We start from the raw sequence: 14,217 nt of genomic DNA, 5'->3' as shown, positions 1-14,217 counted from the left end.
AACATCTGATAATATTAATAATTACAACAACAATGATATTAATAATATGATAATTCCATATCAACTTAAGAATAACAATATTAATATTGACAATAGTTTTAGTCTGCTTAGTAGAGCATTTTTATTAGTAAATATATTTACCATATATTAGGCACATGGCTGCTGAAAAAAAGATTTAAAATAAGATGAAAGGGGAATAGCTTATTAGGAAAAGAAGGAACAAAGGAACTTTATAAAAATGAATCCTTTTGTCAGAGCAACAAGTTAAACTTCTCATTGCCTTGGGACGTTTTGGGCGAACTGTGAAGAGAGGTTTTAGGTTTCTGCCAGGCCCGCTGAGCTTCACTCCCTCCACCAGGAGAGAAATATGTCATCAGTCATCATAGCAGAGGATGGATAGGGTGTCTCAGAGATACAAATGAAAATATTTGGCTATGTTACTTTTTAACAAACAGGAGATAAGTTACAACCTCCAAAGGTCTCCTGTAGGGAAATCTGCAATATATTAAGGAGAGATCTGCCAATCACACGACCGTGCACAAACTTTGAAACCGCCACACTCTCTTAATTTAAATTTCAAAACCACTGCTGATGGTGTTTTACATGACACACACTAAGATAAATTGTACTCCTATTTAGAACTATATGGTGACTTAAGAAAAGCTCCGAATACTATACACGCATTATTGCTTTGCTTGTGAGAAACAAAGTCCCCTCTCTTTTGTTACTGGCCCTCAGAGCAGAATTGAAACAGGAAAAGCAATTATTGGAAAGATTGTCCCACAGGCATTGAAAAGCTATCAGCATGTGGGTTGGGATTGGCTTGGGGGACACCTATAGCCCCATGCATTATCCTGGCATGAGGTCGCTTTGGCAATCGCCTGCCAATTTCTACCAGCACCTGGCTTTCCCAGCCCCCCCTCCCTTCACCAGGCCCTCCTACCTGTTTCCTTTTTCTCCTCCCTCTCCAAACCCTGCTGGCCTATTATTATCCCAGGATGGTGACCATTAATAGAAAGAAAGAAAAAAAAGGAACATCTGTACTGTCCAGTGAGTATGGCACCAAGTTGAAGATGTGCAATCACACTGTATTGTTTCCCATCACGATGGAGGTGATTGTTGATTCTTCTCGGGGAGAAAATATCTGACTCTTCTCTGTTGGTCTAGCTGAAGACGGAACTGTGAAAAAGCCACAGAATAATAGTATGTCTAATGCTGTGAAAGTATGAGCCGCTGGTACACAGTTTGGGCCAAAAGGCTCAGTGGGAGAGCTGAGTTAGATTAGAGGAAAAGTGGGAAGGAAATAACTGGTGCTATGTCTAACACTTTTTATTATGGCTGTTGAAAACCTGTATAACACAGCTGTTGAATATCACTCTGCTTTAGCAGCAGAACCCCCACCACCACTCGTCTGCAAGCCCTGTCCCTTCCTGAGAGGCCCAGTCACCCAAACACACCTCACTGTATCATCCTCATCATGGAGCACAACAAGGGCATTACATATGGAAAATCCAGGCTGCTTTGTTGTGGCAGATTCAGGTTCCTGTTTGCTATTATGTGTCATGCTTCCTCTCTCTACTCATAGTCCTCCTTACAATGGGGCCTGTGGCCATGTACCACAGATGTTAACACAAACAGAAATATTTCTTAAGTGGCTCCTATAGCTTCGGTAATGCCCTCGAAATATGCTGAAAATTCACAAACGGACACTTCTCGTTTCTTTGAAATTCTTCTTATTCTGTGATTCTTTAAGTTACAGAGGATCACGGAGAACTTTTGAAATTGAACAAAGGGAAACAAAAGACAATTGTTTAAAGAGGCTGTGTGTTTCTTTTCAGTGTCGCTGGATTGTACTTATGTTTGACATGTATTTGTAAGGTCAAAGTGGCCCAGCAGTCATATAAAGTAAATGTGTCATCAATAGCTAAATATATATATATATATACGTATATATATATATTTTTTTACTTAAAGGAAAGTAAAGAGGCATACATCATTTTACTGTATTTTATTTTGACCATCCTTAAAATGTCCCTTTCTGAAGAGCAAATGCTGTGCAAGAAGTGTGTCTGCAGCAATGTTTTGCACAAGGCAGCTCTTGGAAAAGTTTATCATGCATGCGTGAATATTAGAATATTTAGTCTCACAGAAGGCGCCAATATAGCACCATTAGTTAGTCTGAATCATAACAGGTCTGTTCATCTTTCAGAACTGTTAATCTTTTGGGAAATAATGACTCCAGTGTTCTTGGAGGAGTTGGCTAACAGCCGGTATAGTTGAATCTGTCGATTTATTACATTTGATGGGAGTGTTATTAATAAGGAATGGAGAGAGTGATGTAGAGGTGGAAATAAGCATATAACAAACTAATCTAAAAATATCTGTTATGCTTATGCCCTCTATTAATGTCAGTGTGACCCCTTTTGTTTTAAAACATGTGTCCTGTAAATTTACATTACAAAGATCATTGTCACTCTAAATGTGACTGAATTCTATTCCTATAAATAAATAAACCAGTAAACTAATGCGGGTCAGTCCCCCACCACCTGCCTGATTAGAGAGTTATAGAAAAAAACTTTAAGATCAATTATCTTTCATTGTTTCTTTCTGTTTTTGTTGCCAGGAATCGCACGTGCTGAGGCTGTGGCAGGATCAAGCGGATTGTTATTCATAGTGCTATCCCTGCCTCATGCATATCCATAACGGATTACAGATTGCGCAAACATTATGCAACCAGAGCTCGCGTTTTTCCGCGTTGATTGGCATTTCTGGGACACAAAAACGGAATTGTGCAAGAGATATGGGCTACTTTTGTTTCTTGTTGTAGCTGTGACATGTTTTTATTTTTTTTGTGAAGGAAGAAATGCTATAGCCTACATTATTTATTTATTGGTTCATTCATGCGCTTGATATTTACTTCCATCCATCCACCTGCCTGTCGTATTGCGGGAACTAGCATTGTGCGCCACCACTGTGCAACATGTGTATCTTGATATTAAAACACATGTGCGTTCCTTACATTCTGTGATGGTGCAGTATAGCCAACCTGGAGCTTTGCAGAACCCAGAGCATTGCGCAAGCGCGAAAAAAGCACCACGAGAGGCTATGAATGAAGACCTTAAATAATGGAAAGACACTCTCCAATTCTAATTCATTGTCTCTAGAAAAGGGGACATTAACGAGCATTGTCCCCTTTATTTTGAAAGGCTGATGAATATGTGAGCGCTGCTGTCCGTCCCCTCAGGGGAGAACCCGTCCTGTGAGGTGGAGGCTGTCCCGGGACGAGGGCGACTCTCAGGTGAAAAGCTTGCTGAAGTGCTGAATCACGCCATTCAAGCAATCTGAAACAAAAGCAACTTTTTTATTGACTTTGCCAAAGAGACAGTTGTGCTATGGGTTTTAATTAAAGATTTGATTGCAGATGCTGATAGTTTAGGGTACTCATTGTTTAACAATGTAAACCTCAAGACATTACCCCTTCACCAATAGCCTGCAGTTCAGTGATTCATAAAACTACTATTCGGTCCTCAGAGGACTTCTTGTTATTGCGCCGGTTTTGTGGGGGGAAGCACCACTGCCGCAGCGTTCAGGTCAGAGCAACGGCCCATTAAAGGGATGTCAATTGCTCATTTACCCGTTTACCACCTCTCAAAAGTGTTGAAAATATATCTGTCAAAAGACAAACGCACAGCACAATTGCCGAACATCTGCTTTGCTGAATGAGCGTTTGCCGGAGCCTTCGCTCCGGGGACCTATTAGCGTTTATTCCTGCGCCTGCTCTGATAAGGAATTCATCAAGTTTCTGACACCCCGCCAGATGTTGGGGAATTAAAGCCGTCTCCTGTTGGACATCCTACTAATAGTTTGTCTTTCAGCTCATAGCACAGCATAAATACCACTTGAGAGCTGCGATGGCTTGTGTGTTATTAGGGGCTGCATGATGGGCCCTCCGTAGAATATTTTGTATTTATTGTGCATATTTCGTCACTAACAGAAACAATGAATTCGACAGCTCTGTAGACATTTCATCAGGGTTTCTTCTGTCAAAGTATAAATACTTGAGGAACTGAACTCATTGACTAACTGCATCTCATTTTATAATGTTTGACAATTGTCCGACAACTTTCACCCATTTCCTCGTGAGCAGAAATGCCTGCAGGCTACAGTTAACAGTATGATGGGGTATGTGAATGTCTCTTAGGAGTCAATTGAAGAATAATTGAACTCAAAGACAAAGCCATTGTGTTAATCAGTCTGCATCACAAAGGCCATGAAACACGTTCAGATATAAAGACTCACCGTGGATTAAGGTACTTTGTGAATGCATATTCAACACCCAGCTGGAGGTGAAATAAGCATCGATAATTGGCATCAACTTCCGCGCAAATGGAAGCCCTAGTTAAAGTAATTATCAGATGTGTGCTAGCTCTTATGCAATTACTTGTTTATCAATACATATTTCCCCTTATGATGTTACAAATCCATCTAAATTCAATCTGATTGTCATGGTGCGTTCAGTGACAAAACATTGTGCGTTACCCATGCAGGCTTAATGTCTTGATTAAAGAAACGATCTGCCATAAATATCGACGGTAATCCACTATGTTAACTTGTTCTGTTGCCATATGGGGAAAGATAAATGGTGCATTTCACACACATTCTCAGATGACTGAATTAATTCATGATGATTCCTTTTTGGCAGCATCGTGTCTATTTAGAGCAGTGAGGAAATCCGAACATCGTGTGCACACAGCAGAGTTTGTCCCATAATCAAAATGTTTCATACTCAGATCAAGGGCCAAGTGCCTGCTGAAGTGCCCTTGAGCAAGACTCCGCGACCTGCACAGCCTCTCTCACTGTAAAGCTGTAGTACTGCACACATAACAAAACCTAAAATGTGCTGCTGTAACTAATTCACATGTACTTTTAAATGCATTGAGATACAGTCTGTGCGTGTTGCGTCTAATAATTAGCCTGCTAAATTAGTTCTGAGTGATAAATTAGCCCTTGGGTTTATTAAAATCACAGTCTACGTTGCGTGACAAAAGGCGTCGCGGACCTGCTTGTGTCAGTTTATCCTCTTAGAGCGCGCTCTCCCGCTTAGCCAGCAAATACTCTACGACTGAGGAGACGGAGGAGGCTAGAAGGGGTTGACCAATCAATCCGATATCAAACTTCAGCGACGGGCGCGAGCCACGAGTAAAACTCGGTTCTATTTCCCGAGAATACAAACCTCCCACTCCCGCAAACAGCCTCAGCTCCCTTCCGCCTTTCGGATTCTACAAGCACACCCTATAGGCAAAGAGAGATTAGCTACTGCACGCTGCCATCCTCCGGGTCTGCATATCGCAGCCCAGTATAGCAATCCGTAAGATAACTTGACATGAATGGAGCGCTACCGTGATTCAGAGCCAGTTTCAGTGTGCTGCATAGGGGCATACAGCTGCCAGTCTTTACACAACTGCATCCACGTGACCGTCACTGCTTTCTAATCCATTGAGAACCCACCAGAAAGAAGCCTTTCATGTTTTTTTTCTCTCCTGGATTGAATCGCCTGCTCTAGTTTCTCATATCTGGAAACGATGACTTGTATTAGACGTCAGCATAAAGCAAGAGCATGGTGGGAAATGACACGGGCTGTTGCCGGTGGAGAGTAAACCCCTTCAAATCAGTAAACAATGTTTTATTTGTTGAATTGATGCGCTCGCTTTAATATGTTAATAACGACTGATCTAATCTGATGTGATGTCAAAGAGAAACGCATATGAACCATGTCAAGATGTGAAAATGTTAACGTTTGCTTTATTTCATATCATATTTGGCTCCTTCCCTCATGGTGATCACCTACTGCAGGTCAGTGCGCAGCCACCTTTCGGTTTAGCACACATCAGATGCATGCGTAAAAGTGCAGCCTCCATGTGAGCCCGCCGTGTTTCGGAGGAAGCCGGGTCTCAGTTATTTGACGTCACGGTGTCTGAGAGGGGGAACTTAAAATGTGCGACTAGACGAGCCGAGTGAGGAGGGGAGGGGGGGAAGTGGGGAGCGAAGAGGGGAGCGAAGAGGGGGTTGAAATAAATGAAATCAAACGGAATGCAAAAGATTGCGCTTGCGCGAAAGTCATAAACAGAATTTGAATCAATATTCTGTCTACGTTGGTTTGAGGTACCTTGCGGGGGTTGGTTTAAAATAGCTCCTCTGCTTTAGAGAAGTAAATACGTAAAGTATTCTCTTTGCAGCAGTCTTTCAAATGATACTGAGTGTGTAGTTTTTTTTTCTTCCTGCATTCAAGCGGGTATGGCTTTATAAACCGTTGGGTTAATGACACTGTGTAATATTAGAGATGCAGAGCATGCCCTTGTTGTGATTCAAACTGATTTTTTTCGCCGTTTAAATGCTTATTATGGCGACCATTGATGTGTGGTTACTCCTTTGGTTGTTTTTATGAAGCGGTTCCTTGTTAATCGGGTAGTGGGAGACGATGAGACAGCGCCACTTTTGGCAACGAGTCCCACTCCACTTTCACGGTCACACAGTGTCCTCAGTTGCCCGTCTTCCAGTCTGCACGTTAGGATTATTATTTGTAAACGCTAATTTAAGGATAATTCAAAAAAAATACTTTGCATGGAGAACTTTTGCAGGCATATACGGATGACCCACATCCCCCATCTAAACCCCCCCCCCCCCCACTCTCTGCCAAGACGTTCTCTAACCTGCTCCCCCCCAATATTCCCATTCACACACACACACACATACACACACACACACACACACACACACACACACACACACACACACACACACACACACACACACACACACACACACACACACATAGCCAAGATACTAAGATGGCGCCTTAATCAGTGTCAAGTTCAAGTGACTCCTACTAGTCTGATACAAACAGCATGGCAAACAGTGTCGGCTATATGCGTAAAGATGCAGGAAGCACAACAACAGGGTGATAATAATCAACGTGGTAGTCTGAGAATCGCTTTTCATAATGTTTTTTTTAATTTCAGTCAAAATTTCCGTTCACATTTCTTCATAAATAGTTGGTAAAACAAATCAACCAACATACAGTAGCCTAAAAAGTACAAGGAATCTTTGCCTCTGGTAGCTAAATAGGCTAACGCATAGGCCTGCTGTTGTAACATGGTTTGCCTCAATGTGGCACAGTGACACAGTTCATCAGTAAAACATTTTGCTCTTCAGGAATAACTTGGAGTGCGACCCATTTCTCTCAGAAAGTGTTACAACATCACATTCTAGCTGTGTTTATACATCAGATATTTTTCGCTGACCTCTGGACATGGGGCAGAAAGGTGGTGGGAATAAGAAAAAGTACTTCATTTAAATTAAGGTATAGAAAATAGCATATAAAACATATATTCCTTAAATTATTTAAATAAACTTATTTCATATATCACTGTCACGAGGTACCGTTTTTTACATTTTATTTTAAAAGTAGTGCTGGTGGTCTGAAATTGTTCTCGTATGAGTACAATATGCTTTGTGTATGCATAATATTTAATTCTTGAGAATAGGTTACAATGCAATGCTGTAACTCTTTATGCCACTGAACGTATTCTCCCCCCTCCCCCCAACCCACATAGATCTAGAATTCCTTCCACTAAATTTTGTTAAACACAAAAATGTCATCTTGACAAGTTATTCACACAAAACAAGCAAATGTGTAATCAAACTGCTCTATATGCAACACCACAACAAATAACACGCTTAGTTTCACAGAAGAATTACATTTAAAACAATGCAAGCTGACAGACAAAAAAACTTTTTTTTATTTTTGAAGATACTGTGTTGTGACAGTTCCATTGTTGCCGATGCACACATTTAAACATACTTGCACAAAGACATTGCTGGAACTATAAAGAGTGCCATATTGGCGCATATATTTGGGTGCTTGACCCGAATTTGAAATACTCAAAATGCTGTCACCTTGATTTGGAAATCATGAACTTCACACACTCGTCTAAGACCTGTATAGGAGTGCAATAGGCTGATGGGTTTATTCTTTTTTTTTCAGTACTGAGTTTATGCTACGAATTGACATCTATTTCTGATTCTATGAACGTAAAATACACAAAAAGGTTTAAATTTAACCAAAAATAAAGATATCAACAGAACCGTTTTATAGCTTCTCAGCTCAACTGAACTCAGTTCTACAAAGTCAATGATTTACATGTCAATGGTCTCATAAAGAAAATAAAAGTGACGGAAATATCTGCATTATATATAGACAAATCCATAATATTCATATAGATGATTTCTTCGATCCAAATAAGACACATATAGGCCTATTGGTTAAAAAGGAAAAAAAACAGAAGGATACAATCGCGATGTTGGAGCTTTAGAGTTTATCATTTGTTCAATGTTAAGCTGGTTATGACCAAAACTGTACAGTTCCTGTTAGAAAACATTTCCATAAATATCATTTAAGTTTCAGAACTCATACCCATAATTAAATTACAAATTGATAAATATGGCATCATGGATATGTATTTACAACGGTATTAACAAAAGGCAACGTTATATTCAACGGTAACAATCGTAACCTAATACCACATTTCTCCACCTGAAAACGGACGTTGACAATAGATTCGACCCCATCAAACAAGGAAATACATTCACGAGTATAATATTTATTTAGGATTTTTTTTTTCTGTGTTCAAGTTCATGACAAAGACTTTGGCACGTTTCTTAAGACTGTTTGAAGTTCCAACAATCAATTGAAGAGGCGACAATAGCACGTCACCGTCATATAAAACAGCGTGAAATAATCTTCCTTTTTATTCTTTTTTTTAAATAAAAATTTGAGAAAATACATAAAATGAAAAATAAAACATTTTTTTCTGTAAACTAAAAGATAAAAAAACATTTATTTATACTGAGAAAGTATTACGTTCTATTTATTCGTGATTTTTATTTGATTTCCTCAAAACTGCGGAATAAAAGTCAAATTTCGTGATCCTGAGAACGGACGTGGCCTGCTTATGCTGGCTTTTGCTCTCATCTCCTGTTGTTGTTGTTGTCCCAATCCCATGTGTGTGTGTGTGTGTGTGTGAGAGAGAGAGAGAGAGAGAGAGAGAGAGAGAGAGAGAGAGAGGGTGTGTAGGTGTGTGTGTGTGTATGAATGTGTGTGAAGAGGACAGGAATAGTGTTTAAGGTTTTTTTATCCTCGTTAATCTTCAACCCTGTGGTCCACATTGAGAGAGGGTTTGTTCTTCTGACTTCAAACGTACCATTCATTAAAGTTGGGTGCCAGTCCTTCGCTGTGGCCAGACGAGTTCTGTACGGCTAACGGCGGTGTTTTTGTCGGATCTTCACTGCTGACTGAGACCAGCACTGGCGGTGTGGACGACTCGTATCCAGAGCTTGCTGCTGGAGACGATTCAGATCCTTGAGACTCATGTACCTGCAAAAAAATAAATAAGAGAAAATAATGAGTCACTCAGGCAAACGTATGCTATTCATTTATGCTCTAACAGTGCTTTTAAAGTGACTCGGTAGAAGTGTGTTGGATTTAAATGCGGATTAATTTATTGAGCTACTATAACAGTAAACACACAGCCAACTCGAAACAGGCACGGCAACTTCTACAATGCAAAACATATCCACATCAATGCGCCAGTAATGTGCACCTTAAAATGTAGTTTCTTTTAAAGTATGTGATTTTAAAAATGGCAATGATGAGAGCACATTTAAACGTTTTCTCTCTCTAAACAGGTTACTTTTAATGAAGCGAAAAGGCTTGAAGCTGTGGATCAAAGAGTGACAGTCGTGGAATATTCACAACTCGTTCACTGATATGTTTCAATCGTTTAATTGAGAGTTAAAGTGTAACCAACATAGATCTTAAGCAGTGTGACAGTGCCTGAAGTTGTGATAGTCTGTGGCAGGAGAGAGAGGGGGTGGGGGGGTGTATGTGTGTGTTAATGTGTTTAAGGAGTAATGAAGACGTTAATTACCTTCATGTGTTTCCTGAGAGAGCTGGGGTGTGTGTATGACTTGTCGCACACTTTGCAGATGTATGGCTTGTCTGATGTGTGCACATGCATGTGCTTTTTCCTGTCGCTGCTGTTGGCGAAGCGTCTGTCACAGCCATCAAATTCACACTTAAACGGCTTCTCACCTGCAGGATTAAACACACACACAGACCGTGAATTACCTCAATGACCCGCACAAACAAACTCCCATTGTAACACCACCTGTAAAAAAAAACCGAAGCCCGGACATGTAAATTGTCTGCAGCCTGTTATATAACTAGAGTATAACCTACATTTTCGGGGCGACATGGATACAGCTCCACTACTACACTCTGCTCTGTCAGGCTTTATTTATTCAAGAGGCCTGCTCCTTCATTCTACCGCTGGCCTGCTCTGTGCGTCTGCTCGTAATAGTAAACACTGAATCAACAGGGCATCTTCTGCACTAAACGTGACGGCTGAGCGAGGACGACAATTCTAAAGGTAGCCTGTAACTGATTCCTTATAATTGTACATGACGTCCAGAAAGCACAACACGTCTAATAGTCCGATGCAGATGAAAACACCTTAACTTCATCAAGTGAGTAAAAGTAGCCTGTGTCTTTTATATGTCGCACACATCTTCGTAGCATGAAAGCTACAATAATTACTGAGGGGGTAACGCACAGAGTTGCTCAACAGAACCACATGTTTCTGCATTATTGAGCCATTCATTGCTGTATGTAGAAATTATACAGAATCAACTACACTAAGAAACTATTTGGGAACTGTTCACTATGGTAAAGTGGGCCTAAGTTCTCAGATTCAGGTTCTTGTAAACAACATAAACATATTTTTTTCCGGAGCACTCTGAAATATACACACAATTTCTAATAGAAGAATAGCTTTCGCTTTTTAAATGTAGTTTTACGCACGCGGTGCCGCGATATCGTCCGTGCCTTACCTGTATGTGTTCTTTTGTGGATTTTCAAATTCTCCGATCTGGCGAATATTTTCCCACATCCGGGGAACGGGCACGGGAACGGTTTCTCGCCCGTGTGCACACGGATGTGGTTGACGAGTTTGTACTTGGCCTTAAAAGATTTCCCTTCTCTCGGGCAGTCCTCCCAAAAGCAGATGTGGTTGCTCTGCTCGGGGCCGCCGACGTGCTCCATGGACACATGAGTGACCATCTCGTGCATGGTGCTGAAAGTCCTCTCGCAAGTCTTTTTGGGTCTGTTCATCTGGTTCTCGTCAATCCATTTGCAGGACAATTCTTGTTTAATCGGTTGCCTCATGTATCTAAAGAAGGCCCCCGGACCGTGGTGTGTCGGCACATTCATCCCCATGTTCATGTTGATAGGATGGCTGTAGTTGTGGAGCTGCGTCCCGTAGGGGTCCGTCCGAGGGCTCGCGACCGGACGGTACGGGTCGGGTCTTCCGAAAATGTCCCCGCGCAAGCCAAGATGCATTTGGCTGTTAACTACGTGTCCGCTCGGTGAAGCGTGGCTCACCCCCTGGTCGTGAAGTCCTGGAAACAACAGATGTCCGGGGTTATCGGTGATCCCCGGCGGCCCGTGGAGGCTCCCCGCCGAAGCTGCAAAGATCCCATGCTGGGCGCCCGGCGCTGTGGACTCTCCGACACCCCGGTTCCGGAAGAGAAAGTCCCGTGTTGAATTGAACGCTCCACCGCCGTACGAGCCCACCTGCCCGCCGTGAGTGTGTCCCAGGGCAGCTGCATATCCAGTGGCTTGCGGGGTGAAAGCTGACGTCTGGCTGGAGGCGATATCGTGAGCCACGGGGCTGATTTTGAAAGCCGCGGAGTGGGAGGAATCGGAGAAGGGATTGAGTCCCAGACCTGGGTCTCTGTTCCCGATTTCGTGGTGCCGCGGTGTCCCGAAACCCCCCACTCCTAACGATGCAAACTGCGGACCGCTATCAAGAAGCATACTCATGAGCTTGAAGCAAACTTAGGAGACGGGAAGAAAACAGAAAATAAAATTAAAATCCAGTGTAGCGGAGCGCGCAAGCTGCAGTCACCGCGCCGAGATGTACCACGTTTTGTCGAAAGAAATCCTAAAATAAAAAACAAACGGAGCCAAAACGGGAAAAATCCTATGCGTAAAGAGTTGGGAGAGAAAAAAACTCCCGTTGACTGCGATCCGTGAGAAAGCGGATCAAACTTCCCCCCCTTTCCAGGCGGATGATGTCCTTGGACTGATAAAGTCAATCACTCACTCCCAGAACATAAATGAACTCGGGAGGCAGTGCTACGACAGCCAATCGGCGCTCGGCTACCCCTCAGACACGTGACTGCGACGGAGGGTGTTAATTGGCTAGATTTCTGGTGATTGGCACGGTTTGGTATTGAAGATGGCAGGTCGTCTCAATTGGTTTCATTTGATTGGCTCTTACAGGCATTATTTTGCAGGTATAACGGTGCACTCTAGCGCAGATCCTGGATGTGTTATGTGCAGTGCATGTCTTATGCAGCCGTACGTGATTTACACTCCTCAAGAAACTCCCAAGCAGTTTTACAAATAAAGATGCATGTTATCGGTGCAGACTATACCTACTGGAGGTTTTTAACAACCATATTCCGTTCAACATCTATAGGACCACTCTTGTTATTTTATAGTAGTTGTTAACGAAGTTATTCTGCAACATAAATTAGTTAGTTTGCCAGAAAAAGTTTTTTTCTAAATGTAATATATTAAAAAACCTTAAAAAAAGGCAATCTTTACTTGAGAGGGCCTGTATATTTGAAATAAAATCTATCTATCGGTAGTTTAATGTAGTTTATATATCTTTGACTTATCTTTCTTATTTTCTCTTTCATGTGACCAGTTTGGCTCTTATTAACTGAAAACTTGAATGTATTTGGCACAGGTCCAAACTGTGGCTTTCTTGAAGCCGCTTGAAAGGGGAGGGGGTATTCTTTTTTTTGCTAAAGCTCTATAGGGTGTAAGACGGAGGAATAAAAGACAGAAAGAAAGATGGCAGTAATTGTAATATCCTGAGATTTTTTTCGCTCAGCCAAAATTTCGTGCCATTGAGCAAGTTTCACAGGGCTTGCCGCTGACTCGCTGCAGGACACATAAAATCTGATCAAGTTCAGAGACGCGCTGAGTGCTTCAAGCGGCGCTTTTTAACTCCAAGCCTTTCACATCCTTTCCCCCTCAATCTGTCCCAGGAAGGAGCTCACATTCTTTATTTTAGGGGATCTGGACCAAGAAAAAAGAAAAAAAAATCTTCAAATCAGACCTTCATTCTGCTTTCGCCCTCATCCATACCGCATTCACTCCAGAACATTTCCTCGAGGTAGAGTTCTAGATTGAAAAGGTGAGTGTTCTTATTTCCTCGTAGTTCTGTGTTAGTAACACATGGCAGGCCTGCGTGGAAGTGTGTACATCTAGTTGTTGTATTTGGGATTTAGTTTTCTTGAAGTGAACATAGTCTGCTGACTGCTTAGGCCTGTTACTCATAGTCATTTAAATGTCGCAAGGACATACCTCTGTTTTTTTTATGGCACATTAGTTTATTTCACATTAGTACAACACTTGCGCTTTTTGTACATAACCTCAACAACTTATCTTGAAGCAAAACGACGAATGAGATTCCCTTCATCTCCTTTTCCTCCGTAAACTGCTCTCTCTCTCTCTCTCTCTCTCTCCCCTTCTCTCCCCCTCCCTCTGTTTGCCTGCCTCTCTCTCTTTCCCTCTCTCCCCCTCTCTCTCTCTCTCTCTCTCTCTCTCTCTCACCACGAAGGCATAGCCTCACAGTTTACTCCTCCCTTCACTCTCACACACTCGTCTTCTCTCACCGCACACATCATGCGCGTGCATGAAAACACACGCACACACACATACACACGCAGTGTACTACCACGAGCACACACACACACGAGACCACGGAGCTTATACACACACACACACACACACACACACACACACACACACACACACACACACAGTTAACTGAGTTTGCCTACTGCAGTCTTGTAGGATTTATGGCGACCTTTGTAAACTTTCACAAGTGACAAGCAGCCTGTTAAGTTTTCCTGTATTCCCTCCATATTTTATTGGCTTGTTGAAACGTGAAGGCCCATACGCCACTTAAGGTTATGCGCCGTGTATTTGCAGCCACATTATCACAAGTAACATGGTTTAGATGAGTCACAACTGTTTGTGTGCGACAGAAAAGCAGCTTCGGCACGGCTCTTGCTGAGAAAAAA

At 42.0% G+C, this 14,217-nt stretch overlaps 1 protein-coding gene across 1 annotated transcript; it reads right to left on the bottom strand.

Moving 5' to 3' along the window:
- Window positions 1-9,250: 9,250 nt before the first annotated feature.
- zic3 (zic family member 3 heterotaxy 1 (odd-paired homolog, Drosophila)) lies at window positions 9,251-11,938 on the bottom strand (the record flags this gene model as incomplete). Its single annotated transcript, XM_079167732.1, has 3 exons — window positions 9,251-9,433; window positions 9,987-10,150; window positions 10,948-11,938. The coding sequence occupies 3 exons, from the start codon at window positions 11,936-11,938 to the stop codon at window positions 9,251-9,253; spliced, it is 1,338 nt and encodes a 445-aa protein (XP_079023858.1).
- Between the last annotated feature and the right edge of the window lie 2,279 nt (window positions 11,939-14,217).

The sequence above is a fragment of the Pholis gunnellus genome (genome assembly GCF_910591455.1).
Source record: "Pholis gunnellus genome assembly, chromosome: 10".
NCBI lineage: Eukaryota > Metazoa > Chordata > Actinopteri > Perciformes > Pholidae > Pholis > Pholis gunnellus.
This window is presented reverse-complemented; position numbering and strand designations above follow the sequence as displayed.